This window comes from Perca flavescens, chromosome 3 (assembly GCF_004354835.1).
Source record: "Perca flavescens isolate YP-PL-M2 chromosome 3, PFLA_1.0, whole genome shotgun sequence".
NCBI classification, from domain to species: Eukaryota; Metazoa; Chordata; class Actinopteri; order Perciformes; family Percidae; genus Perca; species Perca flavescens.
In genome coordinates, this window is record NC_041333.1 from 2,969,285 (window position 1) to 2,992,371 (window position 23,087).

Genomic DNA, 23,087 nt, shown 5'->3' on the forward strand with positions numbered 1-23,087 from the left:
TGTGCCTTTATTTGGATAAATTCATCTTCTGTAGGACAAATGACTGATTACGGGTGAGTCAGGTAATGGTTTGGCACATGCATGCTCTTCTTTCACTGACTTGCTTCAGATTTACACATTTTGAAACGTTAAGAGAGAGATGGGGGGCTTCACCCATTACATTTTTATTACATTTTTATGTTTTCCCCTTGTGTTTGCCCTGTGTGTGTCCTATGTAGTGTTAATTTTGTCACCTATTTTTTATTTAGTCTTAGTCTTGTGCCAAAATGTTTTGGTAGTCAAGTTTTAGTCGGCTAAAAGTCTCGTCATTTTAGTCTAGTTTTAGTCAAAACATTTTAGTCTTTTTTTAAATAAATAATTTCTGATAACCATTTCAGTCAAATAGTTATAAAAATAAATAAATGCTATAAAGTTATATAAATATTGAGCCTCTTGCTTATTTCACCAGTAAACGACAAAAACAACCACTGCATGGGAGGATATTTTACAATAAAATAAATGCAGCACGAAACTGGCGAGGCTTATTTCAAGTGAACGCAACATGTGTTGTTTTTCAGACAATGGCAGCTGCAGACTGTCGTACGTCTCGTGTTGGAAATAGAGACAAACCTTTACACCGTTTAGCTGTCAGCATTTTTACTGTGTTAAGGTTAAATCCAACTGCTAGCTAACGGTATGCTAACGTTACCTGCTGCCAAGTGTAGTGTTAACTAGCGCCCCGTGCAGCGATGTTTCGGTTGACTCTAACGTTCGTTGAGGAGCATCAGAGAGAAGCGCAGGCTATTCGGTCTGGTAACAGCTGAATATTTTATCTCAAGATGAAAAAGTAGAGACGATTGTAGACGAAAATTAAGAGAGATTTTAACTTAGTTTTTATTTTATGCAAAACATTTTAGTCTCGTCTTTTTTCGTCAACAATAATGCATGTTAATTTAGTCTTAGTCAGCGTTTTTGGACAACGGCGCAGTCTCGTTATCGTCTCGTCTTAGTCATGGAAAAAAAGGTCGTTGACGAACATATTTAGTCTCGTCTGACGAAATTAACACTAGTCCTATGACATGTTTAGTCATTGCAGTTTAATGTCAGCATGCTCCAGATGCTCTAAACAGAGCGGTTTAAGCAGGCAAAACATACGTTAGTTACAACTTGAGAGTAATTCTGGAAACCAATTATTGCTGCTGTGATTAAAAATACTTGTTGCATGAGAGTATTTTATCCGCCTTTTGTTTAGTTAAAAGCATTGAGCTTGCGAAAACCTAATGATTCTAGTTTTATATTTAAAGGTTTGCACAAGTATCCAGGACGCATGCTCTGCTACTTTATTATCATCAGTTATAAGCCGGAATAAGATTCCTGCGTTAATCACATGAGCATACATTGTTTTTCATTAATCTCTTTCTCCTTGTGCCCTTGGGATGCAGGAAGTAAAGCACTACGTAAATGAGAAACTAGAGCTGTGCAGAGCCGATGAGCATAATTGGTTGTGAATAACTTGGATGCTGTGGCTGCGGTAATAATGTTCTTATCATGCCTTCCATGTCAGGCGCTGTCCCTGCACTGGGGTTTCCTCTCTCACTCTATTAATCAGTGTCGGGATGCAGCGGCACTATCCTCCTGCAACCTCGGGGAACCTCATCATTGATTAGATTGACTGGCTGTTGGAGCAACACGATGGTCAGGCGTCTGCTGCTGTTGTCATCATGGCGCTGTCCCCATTTCAAATGAACATGTGTCCAGCCAAGGTGGAGGTGGGAGTTTATCAGGGTTGAGAGGAGAGGAAGGACACTGGGCAAAGTGACCAATGTTCCCTGAAAGGCTTTTGCTCTTGTATTTGGCCTAGATACTGTCATTTAATACCTCTGCAAATGTCGAAGATTTAGTCAGCGTGTTTATACTTGGCTGACTGCACACGGTGAATAAGAAATGAATGAATGTATGCCAGGTTTTACATCCAAAATGGAGCCTTTGTGCTACAGTGAGAGAGAGAGAGCTGCTAATCTCGAGGGGATTCATGTTTGTATTGTTGTAAGTGGTAATGTATGCCATATCCTGTATTTTCTGGTGTGTGTGTGTGTGTGTGTGTGTGTGTGTGTGTGAGTGAGAGTGTGTGTGTGACTAAATACAGTGGTGTGAAAAAGTGTTTGCCCCCTTCCTCATTTCCTGTTCCTTTGCATGTGTGTCACACTTAAGTGTTTCGGAACATCAAACCAATTTAAACAAAAGTCAAGGACAACACAAGTAAACACAAAATGCAATTTGTAAATGAAGGTGTTTATTATTAAAGGAGAAAAAAAATCCAAACCATCATGGCCCTGTGTGAAAAAGTGATTGCCCCCCTTGTTAAAACATACTATAACTGTGGTTGTCCACACCTGAGTTCAATTTCTCTAGCCACACCCAGGCCTGATTATTGCCACACCTGTTCACAATCAAGGCATCACTTAAATAGGAGCTGCTTGACACAGTAAGGTCCACCAGAAGATCCTTAAAAGCTACACATCATGCCGAGACCCAAAGAAATTCAGGAACAATTGAGAAAGAAAGTAATTGAGATCTATCAGTCTGGAAAGGGTTATAAAGCCATTTCCAAAGCTTTGGGAATCCAGCGAACCACAGTGAGAGCCATTATCCACAAATGGCGAAGACATGGAACAGTGGTGAACCTTCCCAGGAGTGGCCGGCCGCCCAAAATTACCCCAAGAGCGCAGCGACGACTCATCAAGAGGTCACAAAAGACCCCACAACAACGTCCAAAGAACTGCAGGCCTCACTTGCCTCAGTTAAGGTCAGCGTTCATGCCTCCACCATCAGGAAAAGACTGGGCAAAAATGGCCTGCATGGCAGAGTTCCAAGGAGAAAACCACCGCTGAGCAAAAAAGAACATCAAAGCTCGTCTCAATTTCTCCAGAACACATCTTGATGATCCCCAAGACTTTTGGGACAACATTCTGTGGACCGATGAGACAAAAGTGGAACTCTTTGGAAGGTGTGTGTCCAAGTATATCTGGCGTAGAAGGAACACTGCATTTCATAAAAAGAACATTATACCAACTGTAAAATATGGTGGTGGCAGTGTGATGGTCTGGGGCTGTTTTGCTGCTTCAGGACCTGGAAGACTTGCCGTGATAAAAGGAACTATGAATTCTGCTGTCTACCAAGAGATCCTGAAGGAGAATGTCCGACCATCTGTTCGTGTACTCAAGCTGAAACGAACTTGGGTTCTGCAGCAGGACAATGATCCTAAACACACCAGCAAGTCCACCACCGAATGGCTGAAGAAAAACAAAATGAAGACTTTGGAGTGGCCTAGCCAAAGTCCTGACCTGAATCCTATTGAGATGTTGTGGTATGACCTTAAAAAGGCCGTTCATGCTCGAAAACCCTCTAATGTAACTGAATTAGGACAATTCTGCAAAGATGAGTGGGCCAAAATTCCTCCAGGACGCTGTAAAAGCCTCATTGCACGTTATCGCAAACGCTTGGTTGCAGTTGTTGCTGCTAAGGGTGGCCCAACCAGTTATTAGGTTTAGGGGGCAATCACTTTTTCACACAGGGCCATGATGGTTTGGATTTTTTTTCTCCTTTAATGATAAACACCTTCATTTACAAATTGCATTTTGTGTTTACTTGTGTTGTCCTTGACTATTGTTTAAATTGGTTTGATGTTCCGAAACACTTAAGTGTGACAAACATGCAAAGGAACAGGAAATGAGGAAGGGGGCAAACACTTTTTCACACCACTGTAGCTCTGTGTTGTATTGATCTGCCTGTTGCTGCAGCCCATTAGTTTGCTTACTCAGTGTACATGCCAACACTTTTTAGTTGAAGACAACAGAGCTGAACATATTGAATAGGATCTGACTATGTCAAAAGTCATTATTGTGAAAACCAAACCAATGCAGCAGCAGCTCTGACAGTTAGTCGATGCCTTCTGTGATATTCCGTCATTCTTGTACATTTGCACGACATCCATACACCTGCTGACAGCGTTCGGCCCGTCAGATGTTGAATGAGGTCCATGACAGAGATTGATTGCACTGTGAGGCTAACGTCAGAGTGCCAGTGTGACCTTAAGTTGGCAGAGGCATTCTGGGTAGTTTTAATGAGATGTTGGCCAGTGTGTTGGGCAGGTGCAACCTTGGGCTGGCTGCCTGGGCACTATGTTGTGACCAAGGCTACCTGGGATAGACACAGACTTTGGATGCAGCATGAACGATGAATACATTTGGGTTGAATACTCAGAATGACTTCTCCTAAAGTTAAAGCATGCTATTTATATGAAATGCATATTTTTTAATTGTAAATGTAAATAGATGTGCAAATTATTTTCTGTTTACAAAGTGGGCCATTTGCTCTTTTTGCCCCGCTCCCTGTCTACAATAGGTTGTTGGTAAAACCTTTGATGCACACATTCAAGGTGAATCCAGTAAATCAGTACAAAGCTGGTGATGCAGCGTAGATGATGTATCTGAAGGTGACACTGTGACAGACTCTTTTGTCTGCTTTTTTTTTGTCAAAAGCTCAAAGGAGGAGGACATCACTGGGAGAAATGTGCTATTATCAATCAAAAAACATTGAAAAGGGACTTTAGATCATCTAAATCCACCAAAAACCAAATGTCAGATGAGACTGGAAAACAGGAAGATATCTTATTTGTTACCAATACTTACTTCTCAGTTTTCTCTCTTTCTCTCCCCAACTACAGATGGTCCAAGGCCGACCCAGAAAGAAATAATTTCTCTGCGGGCATTCATGCTTCTCTTTCTCAAGCAACTCATCCTGAAGGTATAGCCCACCTGTCTTCATGCCTCGCAGCCAATTACGCGGCTGGATTTTGAGCTGCACAGAGAAAATATGGAGATTGTCAACTCTCCCTCTGTTACTCTTTAAAACGTTCAGCCGCTCTGCTCCTTCATCAATTCAGTGCTATTTATATATTTCTTTATTTCTGGTAAATGAAAAATATGTGGAAAATCAGGAGAATCCTAGAACAAATGTTATGCATTCATTATTCAGTTTGGTAATTATTTTATCATTTTGGTATTTTTTCAAGTAAAGAAACCAAACGTGTTGGTTCCAGCTTTTCAAAAGAGACAAATTGTGTCTTTCTTTGCTTTAATTAATTGTAATTGGCTAACTCTGAGTTTGCTGTTATCAGACCAAGTTAACTCTTTTAAGCAATCACTTTTGGCTCTGAAAATGTAAACTAAATTAATTGAATTATCAAAGAAATACATGGTAAACTAATCAATGATGAACATATTAGAGTGCTGGACTACATATTACACATCTGATTATGTTTTATACTGCACAGTGCACCAGTCTGTGTTTTGCTGCACACATCCCAGCATGCCATATCTCTGCAGATAATGGCCGTGCCTTGTTCTGTAACAGGGTTCTTTAGGGCATGGCAGAAATAAGAGGGATTTTTACACTGGACAGAAAAAGGCTTGGTGTCTCCAGCTGTCACCAGGCCAAAGGAGTTATCTGGCTGTTCAGTCGGTTTTATTGCAACAACATGAATTCTCATCACATGTGCATCAGTCTAAGCACAACAATAATAAATGACACACTGGAGGCCGAAACAATTAGGCTTCTTCCTCCAGTCTTTTCTATTATGTTCTTTTAATTAAACCACATTATACAGACTGTGATGCTTTTTGCCTGAATATTGGCTCCTAGCGTTGTAATGCAATTACCCTTCTCCAATGATTTGCCTTGTACGTCATTTAATCTTTTATCTGTTTTTTCTATTTGTGCTTTTTTTCAGGACCGGGGTGTGAAGGAAGATGAGCTGCAGAGCATCCTAAACTATTTGTTAACAATGCATGAGGTACATTGTAGTCTATCCGCTCTCCGAGTCAATTCATTCCCAAATGCTGCACTAAGCTACGAGGTCAATTTTCATCTTCAGCGTTGCTATTCTCGAGGAAGCTGATTTGTTTTTGAGCGTTTAAGCTGACCAGAATGAATCATTTCGATCAGCAATGTATTTTCCATTGGGCAATGGCCAGCTACTGCCCCTGTACTGTTGTAAGGTGTACCAGTACCAGGTGATACAATTGCAAAGAACGTACATTATGTCGCTGCTGCAGTTCCAGAGTCTGAGCAAAAACTTTTTTCTCTTCCTTTGCCCGCTCTCTTTTCTATTTTTCTTTTGTTTTTATCTCTGATTGTCTTTCTTTCCTGGTTTGTCTGCAGGATGAGAATCTGCATGATGTGTTGCAGCTGGTGGCAGCCCTCATGTCTGAGCATCCAGCCTCTATGATCCCTGCTTTTGACCAGAGAAATGGAATACGGTAAGCCCCCTAAGGGGAAGACACAATCCCTTCGCCATTCAGGCACAAAATGAAAAAGGTGATTTCACAACATAAACCTAAGCACCTAACACTAGTGCTGTTGCCGTGTGCCTATGCGATGCATTAATAATTCATGAGGTTCAGTGAGAGAGAAAAAAAGACCTATGCATGGAAAAGTAATAATATTAACATATTGATTTCACAATATGACACGGCTGATCAAGCTAAACCCATGTGATCCTATAAAGTATAAATGCACTCGGTGTAGCACCACTTGTGAGTTCTGGGGAATTCATTCTGGAAAGGCTGCTGCTTTCATTAGGACATTCATTTAATGCTAATGTAAATTCACTCTGAAGGAAAGTGGTTGTCAGCTAACCAGTGGAGGACCCTTTTCATCAACAGGGCTATATTTTATTCTGTCAAGACAGTGTGCTGTTGCCAGCTTTCGCTGCTTGTGTCTATTCCAGGGTGATCTACAAGCTCATGGCCTCAAAGAGTGAAGGCATTCGAGTACAATCCCTCAAAGTCCTTGGGTACTTCCTCAAGCATTTGGGCCACAAGTAAGTAATCCATTCCAATAGCTGTGTAGTAGATTGTAATTACCCACTCTTAAGTGTTTTCATAATAAATTGTCACATAAAAATAGTTGTCTGTTACAGGCTTAATGCTGTTATCTACTCTGTGTTGTTACGCCAATTTAAGCCTATCCATGTCTCTGCAATGTCCATTATTAGCCTATATATAGGCTAATAGGTTTGAAACTTAAAAATCCTAAGTCAGGCTTTTCATCCAGAGATGTGATTCATCTGTTCACTCTTTAAACAAACCCCCCAAAAAAGTGGACAATTAGAAGAGCCAAAAAACGTTTGACTGGATGCCAGTTTTGCAAATTAGGGTGCACTTTTTTGTAGAACACCTGAATTCCTGGCGTCATGCCCTGAAACTATTACTTCTTACAAGAGAGTGGTAGAAGACGTCCAAGTTATTGTCCAACAGAGTGAAATAAATAATGAACTACCTACGAAGATGTCAGCATGTCTGCTGTGCTGTCCGCTGCATATTAGAGAGGAGAGAGAATGCCTACGGATGGAGGGCCTGTGATTGAAAATGCGGGATGCAGGGATGGACGGTTTTGCTGTGCTCACAATGGTGGAGCACCAGGTGTTCCTGCTGAATGGAGAGTACTGTAAGGGCAGCCATAAGCCCATACTAGGCTGCCACAGTCAAGCCAAAGGCCTATATCCTCAAGGAACATGTGGGCTTTATGAAAGCCTGCCTTCACCCTTCACTTTGAAAGCTTCTGTACATTTTAAAGCACCATCCTGCTCACTATGAGCTCTAGTGCAACTCATAAAGAATTGAACATGTTTCTTCAGTGCTCTGCTGATGTTATTAGTTCAGTGATGTTAGTTTTCTCTGGGTTGATGAGTCAAATGGTCAGAACTTGTACTAGTTAATACTTTTTGGGGGCCATGCATTATTTATATATTGATATATGACTTCTGTCTTAAAAGTGCATATACTCAACCACCTTATCATAAACTTAAAGATCAGACATAATAAATATGACTTGTCAAGTGTTTTTAGAACCAACTGTGCTTCATGCTGTATGAGTACTTTACCCCTCTCCAGCAGTGCATTTTATCTCTTCTCATTGAATAGCATACATCTCATTTTCATATTTTAAACCGTGTGAATACCATTGTGCCTCTTGGGTTGAGCAGACTTGTAAGTTGAACCTCAGCTTGCTATGCATCGCCAGTTTGCCCTTTCCTCCCAAATTTCCATATTTATACATTTAAGAGAAATGCTACTCTTCCCCTAAGTGTCCAATTTGCCAGCCTCTGCAATTTACAAAAAAAGCTGTCGAATTATGAGGAAAGTCACAACTTGTCTTGAGGCAGTGGCGGCAGCTTTGGCTTAGCGTTGTGACAGCAGTCCTTATGCTGTTTGCAGAAGTAGTTTGTCACTGTTGAACCCATTCACCTGTATTATGCCTCTGTTGTATCTCAGAGCCATTCCTAGTGACAGGCTAACTTCGTTATCTTACACACCTCCCACGAAATCCCCCCAATTTATGATAGCAGGCAGTTCCTGACATTCGTCTCCAGAGCCCGGCTCCCTGTGAGAACAGGGAGGCGAGCTGACGGCGCTCACTGATCCTTTCAGTGGCTTAGGGAGCTCTAAACAAGCCACTTTACCTGTGTGTGTGTGTGTGTGTGTGTGTGTGTGTGTGTGTGTGTGTGTGTGTGTGTGTGTGTGTGTGTGCGTGTTTATCCACAGGAGGAAGGTGGAGATCATGCACACACACAGCCTCTTCACTCTCCTGGGAGAGCGGCTCATGCTGCACACCAACACTGTGACCGTGACGACCTACAACACTCTGTACGAGGTAACAAAAGCTTTTCCTCTCATATGTCCCGACATTACCGCACCGTTGGTCTCTGTGTACAGAACGTGCGACTGATGTCCTCTCACCGCTTCCCGCACCAGATTCTGACAGAGCAGGTGTGCACACAGGTAGTTCACAAACCTCATCCTGAGCCCGACTCCACTGTCAAGATCCAGAACCCAAGTAAGCAGGCTACGTGTCACATTTTGAGGATTTAGATTATTATTATTTCTTTCTTTCTGGTAACATTTGACAATATGTTTACGTATTTGTGTTTCCTAAATGTGATTTCAGTGATTCTCAAGGTGGTAGCCACCTTATTGAAGAACTCCGCCCCCAGCGCAGAGCTGATGGAAGTTCGTCGGCTCTTCCTTTCAGACATGATCAAACTGTTCAGCAACAGCCGGGAGAACAGACGGTGAGCCGAACTTCATCTATTATCTTGCTGATTAATGTATCAAAGAAAAGAGAGAAAAGAGAGAAAAGGCACACCGTTCCCCCTCCTTTTACCATGTTTCATAGGCTTGTGTAGCTACACTCATATTGGTGCCAAATCATCCAAAACTGTGTGTGTGTGTGTGTGTGTGTGTGTGTGTGTGTGTGTGTGTGTGTGTGTGTGTGTGTGTGTGGGTGGGTGTGTGTGTGTGTGTGTGTGTGTGTGGCACATGTTCTCCAGCAGATGTTTTCGGTGACAGGTTTTGACCGTTGCTCTTTCCCGCTTTTTCTCTTTTTCACTCTTGCCACCCAATCTCGCCTTCTGATACACACACACACACACACACACACACACACACACACACACACAGACATATTGCAGTTAAACTATAAGTCTCAGGAAACCACTGACCCTTATCAACAACATAATTAGCTTAAAATGATAAGGCAGAATTGTGCTCCTTCAAGTTTAGCTGTTGAGTTGAAAACAACACTTAATTGGTTTTCACTTGCTGCCCCTTTTTTTATCTTCTGAGAAGCTATTGCCAAATAAACAAACAAATGAATATATGAATGGCCAAATGATCCAAACAATCTGTTGTAATGTGAATAACAAAATGCCAAATGCACTTGTACGTTCTTTTGACACAAATGAAAGGATGAATTCATCCTTTTACCACCATCTTCAGTTATAAATGTTAAACTTGCTAATCATAAGAGGATCAGATTTTACTGTCGCTATCTGGCTTACCTGACCGTGTGGTGACGTGCGTATTGCAGGTGTCTGCTTCAGTGCTCCGTATGGCAGGACTGGATGTTTTCTGTCGGCTACATCAACCCTAAAAACTCTGATGAGCAGAAGATCACGGAGATGGTGTACAACATCTTTCGTATTCTGCTCTACCATGCCATCAAGTATGAGTGGGGAGGATGGCGCGTGTGGGTGGACACTCTCTCTATAGCCCACTCTAAGGTGAGCACTGCACTCTACAACAAAGACGAAACACTGACCTCTGCTGTTGAGGGAGACAATGTTATCTTTTTTATCTTAGCTGTTAAGCTTCTTCGAAAACGATTGTTTCTGCATCATAAATATGTGGCTAACATTGTCTGTAATGTTGCCCTTATAGGTGACATACGAGGCACATAAAGAGTACTTGGCTAAGATGTATGAAGAGTACCAGCGTCAGGAGGAGGAGAATATTAAGAAAGGGAAGAAGGGTTTGGTCAGCACCATCTCTGGTCTGTCTGCTCAGGCGTCTGGCATCAACGGCGCAATTGAGATCAGAGAAATGGACGACAACTCCCAGACACCTGAGAGCGAGAAGGACTACGAGAGCGCAGACTCTCATAACTTGCTGGCTGAAGGCAAGGGGCCCGAAATGGGTCTCAGAGGGACAGAGGCTACGGTAGATGGGGTCCGGGTCGAAGTTCACCACCTTCTGGTGGACATCAAGGCTGAAAAGGTGGAGGCTACAGAGGTTAAGCTAGATGATATGGAAACGCTGGGAGTGTCTGAGAACGGAGCCCTGGTGGAGGTGGACTCTCTGCTGGATAATGTTTATTGTGCTGCTGTGGAAAAGCTCAACAGCAGTGTCAACAGTGTGCTGTTGCCAAAGGGCAGCATGGCTGACCACAACGCACCCCCTCTCATTACTCTAGACGATGACAAGGACAACATCCCCGACAGCAGCAACTTCCTGTTTGGTAAGGTGGCAGACAGCATGGGAGACGAGCTGCTGCCTGATCTCAGTACAGCCGCGCCTCTGGTGCTGCCCAGCCCAGAGCCTTCAGTCCATACCAGCGCCGGGGATGAACTGGGTCTTCTCGCTCACATGACAGGCAGCTCTGAGCTGGGCTCCTTACCCAGCATCCTGGAGAAGGACGAGTTTGAACTGCAGGCCGCCTTCGAGGGCATCAGCTCCGTGGCTGGCGCCGAGGCCGAGGCCTCCTTCAAGAGCCCGGAGGTCCACGTTGTCTCCGCCGCAGCGCCGTCTGAAGGGGACGCCTCGGCTGTTAAAACCAGCAGAGCAGCAGATGCAACGAGCAACACCTCTGACACAGATGACGGTAAAGACAAGGAGATGAGGAAGATTCAGACGACAGCCACCACACAGGTTGGTCCAAAACTAAGTCAGCATGTCGTTCATTCACAGAATTTGAGATATCCAGTAATATCCTACACAAACAAAAAGACCATCTTCCAATTTTTTGGACTTTCACATGAAAGAAATAAAACTGTAAAGCTTTGCCAGAGGGAACTCTAACAGCAGACGATCATGAATACTGAAACGGGGCATCGCCAGGGTCAAAGACCGGAAAGCGAGGAAGGAGACCACTTGCCATTGTCAGGATGTGTTGGCCTTTTTTGTGAACCGTTCTATATTAACAGACCCATAGGGAGCATTCCCTTCCACAACTGTGGTTGTAATGGGGACAGGATGGCCTGGTGCACATCAGGGATCAGGCACCATCCCTCTGAGAAAAGGAAAGTGGGCTGCAGGAATAGTTGGCTGAGCCAACAGGAGGGCAGAAATAGACAAAGCATTATTCGGCAACAACCGCCTGGGATTTGTCCCTCGTTCCCCTCCTCTCGTATGAGCTGTGCTCTTTCTCGGAGGTCAGGCTCTTTTGCCTGGACTGGGTCACTGATGGAGGGCCAGTGGGAGCCAGGGGTTTATTTTAAAACCTTTCTCTGCTGTTGCGTAATTGCTCATGTTCAATTCATCGCTGCTGCTTTTTAAACAGGCTTTTTTTTTTTTTTTTTGCAGCACCTTGCTGACTCATTCAACTTAACTGCTACATGTAGAGGTTGCATTAAGCTTGTTGTATTTTTTTCTTTACCCGCAGGCAGGAAGCGGTTATTATATATTAAAGCAACACCAAAGATTCTTTTGTACCTTAAAATAATGTTTCCAAAATCGTTTCAGTGGTTCATCAACTCGTAACATAGCATTCGCATTCGCTTTGCGACCCTCTATCGGCTATAACCGCACTATGCAAGTTTGCTAGATTGGGTAGCGGATCTGTAGTTCGAATGAGACGTACGACGGTTGTAATGGACAATTCTGCTTCCAACCTGTAGGGGGACCGAAGAGGATAAGGGCTTTGGTGTTAGCCTGACAAGCCAGACCCACATCCAGATGTTGGGTCTGGGAACTCACCATTGGCAGGGCTCAATCCGAGGGATGGGATAAACGGTTGTCTTTCAAATTCCCTCTGCACGTAATAGGACAGCGCTACAACCAGGCAGAGCAACGAAGAAGGTAGAGAAGCTAGTTGATAGATTAAACTTTTGCCGTATCCGGTCGGCAAAACTCCGAACACATCTTCCTTTTTTAAGAATGATTTCAGTGCCGTTCTTTGTCCTTTTCTCAAAGAAAAGCTGAACTCCAAGTCTTCCAGATGACTGCTGTTCCCAGCAGCAGCAGTCATAAGCCCCGCCCACACATTCTATACACGATGTGATTGGCCTGACCAGAGTTTGGTTTTTCCAGCTCGCAAGCCAACGGAGAGTTGCTAGACTGACCCTGGCTGCAAATTAATTTGCTGCTGCTAGGGTGCGTCTAGATTTCTAGGCTACTTTGGTGTTGCATTAAATCTGGCAATTCATCATTCATAGTGAATAGCATGACAGCAGCATTATATCTCATTAGGGGCGCACTAACCATCTTAAGAGAAGAATAGGATTAGCAACTAGTCTGTAAACAGCATCTCATGATGGACAGTGATTGTATACGTGATGCCAAATTAATTAGTTTACTGTTAGTTACTGATTAACTGGTCTCCCATCAGAGTCTGCATGGCCGCCTAGCCTCTCAGATGGAGAGGGACATCCGTGTGGACGTGGGCTTCCGGGGGACCCCCATGACAGAAGAGCAGCGACAGCAGTTCAGCCCCGGCCCCCGCACCACCATGTTCCGCATCCCAGAGTTCAAATGGTCGGCCATGCACCAGAGACTGCTCACTGACCTGCTGTTTGCACTGGAGAGTGACGTCCATGTCTGGAGGAGGTGTGTGAAGGGTTTATGTGTTCTTCAGAGAGACCGAGAGGGAGCATGGTGCTTAGCGTCATACTCAGATTACCCTTCCACATCAGAACTAACAGGGTACCCGTGGGGTATAAAAGTATTAAAAAACATATTAAATTAAATATTCCAAAAATAAGGCCCTAAAAGTATTACATTTCATTTAACAAAGGTGTTATATTTTTTCTTGTCCTTTCGTAGGATTAAATAAATACAGTAACGTCATAAATAAATGTATGTAATCTTACAATTTACTTAATTTGGATGTTATACAACAGTATATTTATTTTGTATTTTCAGTTTCTTAGCATAAGAGATCTTAATGTAACAGATATTAGAGTACAAACACACTTCACAAAAGTATTATGTATTAAATATGAATGTGAGTATTCAGCTAATTCAGCTAATGTTACTTGGTAAATCATTCTTGTCTCTGGCTTAAAATTCATACTGATTTCCCATTATATCTCATCTTAGGTAGTATTAAAAAGGTCTTGAAAAGTCTTTAATTTAACTTGGAGAGTCCTGGGGGTACACTGATGTACTTTTATCTCCTGCTTTCAGACATGATATACCGAATGCAATCTGCCTTTTTTTTATCTATACAACCATAGACCTATAAATGTTTTCAGTTTATTGCACATTAGGATTTCCATATGATTTACAGTATATAATGTGAAAAATGCTTGTACTCATAACAATTAATTTTTTCCCCTCTTCTTTCCCTCGCAGCCACTCCACTAAATCGGTCATGGACTTTGTTAATAGTAACGAGAACATCATATTTGTCCACAACGCCATCCACCTCATCTCGCAAATGGTAGACAACATCATCATCGCTTGTGGAGGGATCTTGCCCCTTCTCTCAGCTGCCACCTCTCCTACTGTAAGTGCACCTCCCTCTCTTCCCTGTGGGTGGATAATGCCATCTAGTGGTAGTTTCATTATAATCGTTTGGTCGGTGGTTGTCTGTAGTTCACCACAGGACGTACCTGTGGGAGATAAGACGTGTTCATTGATTAGGGCCTCCTTTATTTGCTCAGCTTCAATTTGCTACAATTAATGCTGAGGACATTACTTCCCTGTGTGTCATTCAGGTTTACTTTTATCGATCTACTGTAATTATCAGATTTAATTTGCAGTTTTGAGCTGAAATGGATTTTAATCATCATATTTTGTTTATTTTGTGTGTGCATATCTCTAGTACCACGGTTATTATTTTAATTTCTCTCTCTTAATTACCGTATTCACAACCCTTTTTGTGCTTAATACTCATTAAATAGATCTAAAAATGTACTATCCCTCTGGACTGGTGCAGATGGCACCCTTCTCAAATATTTCTTTAGAAAACCTTTCCATGTCTCAACACAGAGGAAAGGAGAGCAAACAAAAAAGTGTCTGCTTGGGCTCGACCCAAAAAGCATATGGAAAAATATCAACCTAGGTAGAGTTTGATATTCAGCCGAACTCGGATCAAATCATAGAATTGTTTTATTTCTATGGATCAAACCTTCCACTCATTTTTTTACAATTTTGAATATTATCTCTGCTTCCTCAACCTCGCATAATAATAATGGTTCATGCTGCTGCCTTCTTCCTGACCTATATCTGTGATATGACCTCTTTCCATATTCCCATTATATCGATATTGTGACGATATTGTAGGGTTGACAATTGGTGCTTTCACAAAAAATGGACACAATGAGATTTGTAAGAAATCATTTTTTTAAATTTTTTATTTCACCATTATTTTTTCAGGCACGTCATTAAGAACAGATTCTCTTCCCCTAAGGGAAAGAGGGCTAGAAGATAAAATACATTATAAATACATACAGTTTAAATGACATCAAATACAATTTTAAATACAACACAGACAGCAGTAAACGCGTATACCGAGAGGAACACCGAGGTACATGGGGGAGTAAGAGAGGGAGATCATCAGTAAAAAACAGAACAGCTAGAAGTTCAGAAGTTCAGAAATCACATCTCTTTACTGTAATATAGCCTTTAAAACCAAGAAAAGACACATCTTGTCATATCAGGATATTACACTATCCTAAATTTGAAGGCGATATCTAGCCTCATATAACAATATCGATATAATATCGATATATTGCCCAGCCCTACTTTAAACACAGCTAGGTGCACTTTTGTTTAATGTGACTGGTGTTGTTTTTTTTGTTGCTTGTGCAAGACGGAGTTGGAGAACGTCGAGGCAACGCAGGGCATGTCCTCGGAGACGGCCATCACTTTCCTGTCCCGTCTCATGGTGATGGTAGACGTCTTGGTGTTCTCCAGCTCCCTCAACTTCAGTGAGATTGAGGCTGAGAAGAACATGTCCTCCGGGGGCCTGATGCGTCAGTGCCTCCGACTTGGTAAGGTCACGAGCAGGGAGACACTAAAACAATTACATCTGCCTTTATGCATCTCCATTGCATCTTTTGCCAGTCACACTGGAAAAATTGATGAGCTAGAAAATGCTATGACAGTATTCTCTTCACACACTAATAATTCCTCTAATCCCCGAAAATCCTCTGTTTGATCAGCAAAGCTAATTAATTTAAGAGTCCTTTGCTAATTGTATACTAAACTGGAGAATGTGCAGGGATTTGCTGCCGTTTGGAGCAGTAAAAACCGACATGATCATCATTTAGGAATTCATAATGAGCAGAGAGAATCATTTGCGGTCCAATCGGGTAATCTTTGCAAATGGGAGCCTTTTGTGTTAGTCGTTGGTGTGTCTCATAAAAGTCACAAGGTCCCCTCTGCCCGTGTGTGTGTGTTTGAATGTGTCTGTGTACATAATAGAGATTTGATGAATTGCATTTGAAAGCAAAGTATACAACTGCTGAATAAATGTAGAGTACAGTTGATTTAGCAGAATTATTGGATACATGAAACAGTCATAGGAAAAGTGTATGTTTGTGTCTCTTTTTAGCTGGGCATGTGAGCGTCTTTCTGTGTCTATATCGGTTTGCGCCTGTGGGTCTGTGTGCGCGCGAGCCTGTGTTTGCTGGATTGTTGACTCCAAGATGTGCTCTAGGGGATGGGAAATCGCCTTCAGACTCCACAGTGTCCTTGGTGCAAACATACAATTTCTCATCACTGGCTTCAGTGTGAAATCAGTCTGGCTGATGATTTTAACTCCCGGTCTCTGTCCCGGCAGCCTGGAACAAATAGTCATCAGAGATAACTGATTCATTTTAAAGAGGTCATGCATGTTATCAACATTTAATTTACTTTTAACCCTGAAATGAGAGCCCATTTGTATTCTCTGTGTGTGTGCAGTGTGTTGTGTGGCTGTTAGGAATTGTCTCGAGTGCAGGCAGAGACACAGAGACAGAGGACTTAAGTATTCCATTACCAACAACAACAAGACTCATGAAAACCTGCAAAATGCTGTGACTTCCAACAAGGTAGGATGTGTGGTTTCTGTTCCCCTAGGATATTTTCATTTATACATTGCATTTTACTTTAAGAACACTTTTTCCCATTCTTGTAATGTGACCTGTACCGACACTAAATCAGCCCTCCTATTCTAAGGGTCATTTACACCCCCCATAGTACTGAATCTGTCTTTGTGTACTAACATACAGATGTTGGCAGATTTTTTCGGTTCCATATTTGACTGTTTTTCTAATCTCTTAAATTATGTGAAATGAAAAGTATTGGCAATATACAGTTTAGTTGAGCTTTAACTGAACAGAGTAGCATGTCATATTGTGTTATCTTTTTGCTTTAGACAGCCATAGAGACTGTCCCTAGTAACCTGTCTCCCATCAAGGACCCTGATCGCCTTTTGCAGGATGTGGACATCAGTCGACTGCGCGCCGTGGTGTTTCGTGATGTGGTGAGTTGTGTGTGTGTGTGTGTGTGTGTGTGTGTGTGTGTGTGTGTGTGTACAGAGCTTGTACATGCAAAAGTTGCATGTGTTTGTCACAAAGATTGGCTGCAGGTAGAAAGGAAGGGGAAAATAGGATTAGTTTTTCTTGTTGGCAGACAAACAGGTGTGCAATGTAACACCCTACTATCAACAGGTGAAACACCAAAGGTGTCCTTGTCAACTGAGCGGCTGTCTGTTGAACACAAGCCCGCAACGTTTGAATGGCTATATTTCAAAGCCCCATATTTCAAAGCAAGTAGACATGTGTTAGAGAATAATGTCAGTACTTTGAATGTGTTGTCATGGTCTATGCACGGTGCATTGGCTGTAAGAGAACCATTTTCAGAGAGCAGCAGTGCATTGTGTGAAATGAGATCTTCTGAATAGAGAGTGGCGTAACTTTATTGTGATTCTTATCCACAGGATGACAGTAAGCAAGCCCAATTCCTGGCTTTAGCCGTGGTGTACTTCATCTCTGTCCTCATGGTCTCCAAGTACCGCGACATCCTGGAGCCCCAACGGGAGACTGCCAGGATAAGCCAATCAGGCCGCAGCATGCGTCAGGAGATCAACTCACCAACAAGCACAGGTGTTGACAGCTGTGCCCTATCCCTCTTACATCCATCCTTCCTGCTCACTAATCTTAGCTTGTGCTGACTGTGTCTGATGCAGATGAATGTTAAGTGTCCTTGGTCTTTCTGATGCACTGCTGCTTGCTTGGGCTGAAAGCTCATTCAGTAAAATAGGAGGGATACCCTGGCCACACTCCACTGGCTCACCTAGGATTTATTCATGAGCTCTGCTAATTGCACCGCACAGAATTAACTGGGGCTGGAGATGGTAGTTATGAACTTGAATAGGCATCATCGTTCTTCGTGAAATGAAAGGTAGTATATGCCTCAAGTCATAAATCATACATTAAGCCACATGAAAGGAAATCAGCGGCTGCCTACAAAGGTTTAACACAATGTCTGCTGCAGTGCCAACTTGCTATTATGAGATGCACGAGTAAGCATACTTCATCAACTTCCATTCAGACAAAGGGTGAAGTGAATAAAAGAAACAAGAGGAAGAGGAGAGAGGCCAAAGGAAATCTGGAAGCGTAATTTGAGTAGCTTAGAACACACCGAAAAAGAGAAGAAAGGAAGAGAAGATGAGCAGTGAGAAGTTGAGAGATGGGAAAGCAGCAGCATGCTGGCCAACTACTGTGGGTTTTTGGGGCAGTGAGTGGAGCCAGGCTTGCTATTTTCAGCCCCATCTGTCAGTGCCCATTAGGCAAGCAATCCACCAGAGGAGAATGGGATCATAGAGGTTGCTGGGAGGAGAAAGGCACACTGCCGCCTTCATAAATTTCACCAGAAAATGGGGGAATTTTCCAGACGGCATGTGGCAGACGATTGTCTGATGGACCAGGAAGTCAGACGACTTGCTGGCTAAATCAGGCCCCGTTGACCTCGTTAGGGGGCATGTGATGAATATTAATATGGCCGGCCTTGCATCTACAGTAGGTAAACACTGTGTCACAATTAAGCAAAATCACACTAGAAAGGAACCTCTGCAGGTTTCTGGGGATAACGGCAAACAGTTGTTCGCTATATAGACAATGCATGTTCAACGTATGAAGAGACAGAGTGCTGCAGATTTAGAAAAAGTCTTGGTTCACAACCAGCATCTCATATATATAGATAGGGACAGTATATTATGTACCAAAATAATAAAGCAGCTATCTGACTCCTCTGTCACTGTTTCAAACCCGTGAAATAGATATCCCCCAAAGGCTTTAGGCAGGAGGACGCTGAAGAAAAAGGATTCATGTTTTATTAGCACAGCAGGAGAATAACAGAGAGATAATCTCACCAGAGGATCAGAGCTTCTGGAGAGAGATCTAAGAAGCTGCGTCGGCACATGGCTCTTTCTGCAAATGCTTAATTTATTCTTTGGCTTGGAATGTAAAGTTGGCTCTGCAATGCAGTTTCATTCATTGCTCTTTGTTAAATACTCACTTTTAAATACCCATTTCTTACTTCTCTTTGCAAATAGCATGTTGATAGTGGGCATATAGATAGACCAACTATGATACATATTTGTGATATGTTTATCCGTATAGTGTAGAGTTGAAAATGTAATTATTAACTATTTCAATCACTGATCTCAATTCCAGTGAAACTAATATTAATACTAAACTCCCTTACCGTGGTCTGAGATAATGGCATTTAGATCCTCTGTATGTTCTGTACTTATGTGTGTGTGTGTGTGTGTGTGTGTGTGTGTGTGTGTGTGTGTGTGTGTGTGTGTGTGTGTGTGTGTGTGTGTGTGTGTGTGTGTGTGTGTGTGTGTGTGTGTGTGTGTGTGTGTGTGTGTGTGTGTGTGTGTTCTACAGAAACACCATTTGACAGCAGTAAGGACCGTCCTGCGCCATCAGACCTTCACATGGAGAGCTCCCTTCCCCACACAGACTCTGGTATCGGAGAGGAGCATGTAGCCAGCGTCTTGAACGGGTCTGATCTGGATAACAGCGCGGGATTGCTCATATCTACACTGTCTTCAGAGGTGAAGAAGTCCCAGGAGAGTGTGTCTGAATCACTCAGCGTGGAGGTGCTGAAACCGTCCTCCTCCATTATAAACATCAGCCAGCCCAAAAAGGGCATCAATGTCAAGGAGATCCTGAAGAGCCTGGTGGCAGCTCCAGTGGAGGGCATGGAGGCCGGGCTGGAGCCTGTGTCCTACCCAGACCCTGCTGCCAACGCCCAGGCCATGCTGCCCATGCAGTTTCACTCCTTTGACAGGTGAGGAAGTGTCATCGGTTGGTAATCGGCAGAAAATCACTGTATTTAGTTTTTAAACAATGTTTTTATTAATTCTTCATTGCAAATACAATTTTCAATAACCCCTCCCGTCCCAACCCACAACAGAATTTCTCTCTCAACCTCTGCTGTACTACAACAATCAAAAAACAAAAAGCTAATTATATGACAGTATCACAATAGCAGCTCCCCACTTCTTCTTTTACAAACCGGTCAAATGGCCTCCAGCTTTTCTCATACACCCCCAATTTGTCTCTCAATATATACGTCAGTCTCTCCATGGTCATACATTGCGCCATATTCTTGATCCAAGCACCAATTGTAACAGGTGCCTCCAAAATCCCTGTTTTTTTAAGTTCAGAAGTGTACCGGAGTTTTGGCATATTTTAGCACATTTACAAAAAATCATGTTCTTTGTATCACAGTTAACCTCTTTGCAACCCTTGCTGTTGCTGCTTTTTGAATGTATTTTCCAAACACCTAATGGATATTATTATCGCACATTTCTTTGAGTTGTCAAATCCGTCAGAGTGAACATTTATTCCGCATTATTTAAAAGAAAATCTATCTTTGCTGTAAAGCATGGCATTGAAACACAATCTTAAGGAATATTATAATGTAACTTGGGACTTGATGTTCTAAATCTAAACTATACAACTTGCATTTGAAGTGGACAGCAGAAATTGTAAATACACAGTACTGTACATGATTTGTAGCTACAGTAAGAAGCAATAACAAAAAAACAACAGTATTGTCCTTTTAACTGAACTTGAGTTGTATATTGTTTTTAGTAGGTAAAGCAAACAGAGCCAAAAACAAACATTCTCTGAGGTTAACATTTCATTTCTGTGTGTGTGTGTGTGTGTGTGTGTGTGTGTGTGTGTGTGTGTGTGTGTGTGTGTGTGTGTGTGTGTGCGCGCGTGTGCGTATGCTACCAGTCAAGCGACCGTAATATGCTGATGTTAATCCTCTGGGTTTATTTTAGTTATCCAGTATACCGCTAATGGTTTCTAAGTAGTAGCATGCAACACATTATTCATTTCAGGCCACTTGTATTGTACTCATCCCACGGCAAAGAATTCCTGTGTTTGAAAAGGTCTCTGAAGCACTGTGGCACCGCTGCGGTTTATTTACGTTCCTGGATTAGATAAAACCAAACAGTAATCTGTCTGGATTTGGGAGTTTACAAACCTGCTCCTGCAGGGATTTCAAGCTGCAAGCCTCTGATCCTTGTCTCCTATGGTTGAAAATTATTTTTCTGAAAGTAATTTGAGTTGGTTGAGCACAACCAAAAGCCCATCCTGTCCTCTGGACTCCAGTGATTTGGTAGAGTTTGAGTTGTGTGTGTCCGTGTAATCACTGCCAGGCTCCAGAGGGACGGGGAGGACACACTGAGTCAGGAGGAACAATGGGGCCTCCCTTCTTTTTAATGCATGCTGCTGGGGCTGAGCTGGGGCTGAGGTGAGCCTGATGAATGGGGGAAAAGATGGAGGAGGATGTGGAGAGAGGACAGCTGAGAGGGTGGGGGTCTCCAGGGCGTTGATGACAGATTAAACAGAAGCGGCCTCACGCCACACCATAGCCAGCCCTGTCGCCCTCACCGCTCACACCCGTAATGGGAACTGGCAGCCTGAAATGAGTCGCCACGGCAAAGTGTATTATTTTTGAAATGCTTTCACACAAACCCTCCTGACCACATCTACAACTTTGTCTCATGCTTTTCATGTCGCTCCCCCTCTAGCCTCTATTTGCTGTGTCTAATTGTTTGCCACCTGCCAGCGAAATGAGCTGCCAGACGTGGACAGGCCTTTCATTTGTCTGTCAGGGCGACAATAGATTGGGAGTGACAACATCAAAAAGGAAAAAGGAGGGGAAAAATGGCTTAAAGTGGAGCGCACAGGGGCAGTCGTCGCAGAGGCCCCCTCCTAGAGACTCTCATAGAGGAGGTTTAAATTGCTCAACATCCAGATGTCCCTTAGACCAGATGGGAATACAGTACAGAAATACTTCACTAATGCTTAACTTCCTCCCTCTTCTTTCCCAAAAGTCTCCAAATTAGCTCTATGAGATGTTGTTCGTGCTTACATGTTTCATTTTCCCCATGATGTAAAGCAATGATAATTGGTTTTAATTGAATTTGCGAGTGGGAAGTAAACACATTTCCTCTATCTATTCCTGTATCCCTGAGTAAAGCACTGTTAGAATAGATTTCATCTGCTGGGTTTAAAAAGCAAGCATTTCTTTGGTTATACTTTACACTGCAGTCATCTCCCACAGCTGCAGACCTCATTAATTATGAATTCCAAGATTAATCCTTGCTTTATTGTCTGCAACTCAATTAAGACAATTCTATTAATAAAATATGCGCTAGATAATCTATACATGATTCATGAGTCCTCCGCTCATTCATTATTCATTAAACGAAGTTCATGTTTTATCTACATCTGTAGATCTAATGGAACGCCCCGGCTATGCCAAAGAACTGGCACACTTCTGCTGGAAGATGCAGGCAAGGGATGAATTTGGAAAACAAGATTAAATATACGGCGAGTTCCGACAATCAAAACATGCTAGTGATGTTCTGATACTGGATATTCACAGAGGAGAGCGCTACAGAGATCTACTAAATAAATGATGCTTGTCATCAGTGTTCTTCACAGCACAGCTGTATCTATATCTGATAACATTTCAGTTAGCTTTCAAGCTTTGCTGACTCTCCCTTGACTGACTGAGTAGATTTTGATCTGCTACATTTCATAAAAAGGTTATTTTTGGTATTTTACGCCTGTTAGATGTTTGTCAATGAGGCAACAGTGTGCCACTTAATGTGCAATATAATCTACTTTTTGTGTATTTTATCCATAGAGAAACTACATAGCTATTTCATCTATTGCATAAAACATCACAGCTTTGATCATTTTGAGAAATAGGTTGTACAGTAGAAAAGGATGCGAGATAAATTACCCAAAAGTCTGGCCAAGTTAGGTTTGTTTCACATGGAGTCCAGCAAGTTTAAGTTGATCTATGAGATGGATAGTGGATAAACAATTGCAACATAAAACAGTAAAAGCCTGTGTTGTTCTGTGGAGGGAGGGTTCCTGGGGATTTGCTTCAGATGACAGCAGGCTTAGCTTGTGACAGAGCAGAGGCCTGGCCTGTGTCACCCAGAGTAACTGCCGGGGATTGGACGAGACATTATCTGGCACCCCTTACAAACCCAAAGGCAAACTGCAGACCTGATAA

At 42.6% G+C, this 23,087-nt stretch overlaps 1 protein-coding gene across 13 annotated transcripts in view; it reads left to right on the forward strand.

Annotated features, from left to right (window-relative positions):
* Nucleotides 1-23,087, forward strand: part of nbeab (neurobeachin b) — a 280,354-nt gene that overhangs the window by 126,302 nt on the left and 130,965 nt on the right. For 8 of the 13 annotated variants that reach the window (XM_028573291.1, XM_028573290.1, XM_028573293.1 and 5 more), the window contains 16 exons: nucleotides 4,706-4,785; nucleotides 5,771-5,833; nucleotides 6,202-6,299; nucleotides 6,770-6,862; nucleotides 8,586-8,694; nucleotides 8,796-8,877; nucleotides 8,989-9,112; nucleotides 9,910-10,102; nucleotides 10,260-11,246; nucleotides 12,925-13,142; nucleotides 13,890-14,043; nucleotides 15,352-15,532; nucleotides 16,446-16,573; nucleotides 16,900-17,007; nucleotides 17,464-17,629; nucleotides 19,421-19,826. In XM_028573291.1, the coding sequence (XP_028429092.1) occupies nucleotides 4,706-4,785; nucleotides 5,771-5,833; nucleotides 6,202-6,299; nucleotides 6,770-6,862; nucleotides 8,586-8,694; nucleotides 8,796-8,877; nucleotides 8,989-9,112; nucleotides 9,910-10,102; nucleotides 10,260-11,246; nucleotides 12,925-13,142; nucleotides 13,890-14,043; nucleotides 15,352-15,532; nucleotides 16,446-16,573; nucleotides 16,900-17,007; nucleotides 17,464-17,629; nucleotides 19,421-19,826 (3,190 nt within the window). Of the gene's footprint in view, nucleotides 1-645; nucleotides 674-757; nucleotides 793-4,705; nucleotides 4,786-5,770; nucleotides 5,834-6,201; nucleotides 6,300-6,769; nucleotides 6,863-8,585; nucleotides 8,695-8,795; nucleotides 8,878-8,988; nucleotides 9,113-9,909; nucleotides 10,103-10,259; nucleotides 11,247-12,362; nucleotides 12,396-12,924; nucleotides 13,143-13,889; nucleotides 14,044-15,351; nucleotides 15,533-16,445; nucleotides 16,574-16,899; nucleotides 17,008-17,463; nucleotides 17,630-19,420; nucleotides 19,827-23,087 lie in introns of those variants that run through there. The other 5 variants (XM_028573302.1, XM_028573301.1, XM_028573303.1 and 2 more) reach the window with 5 other exon arrangements.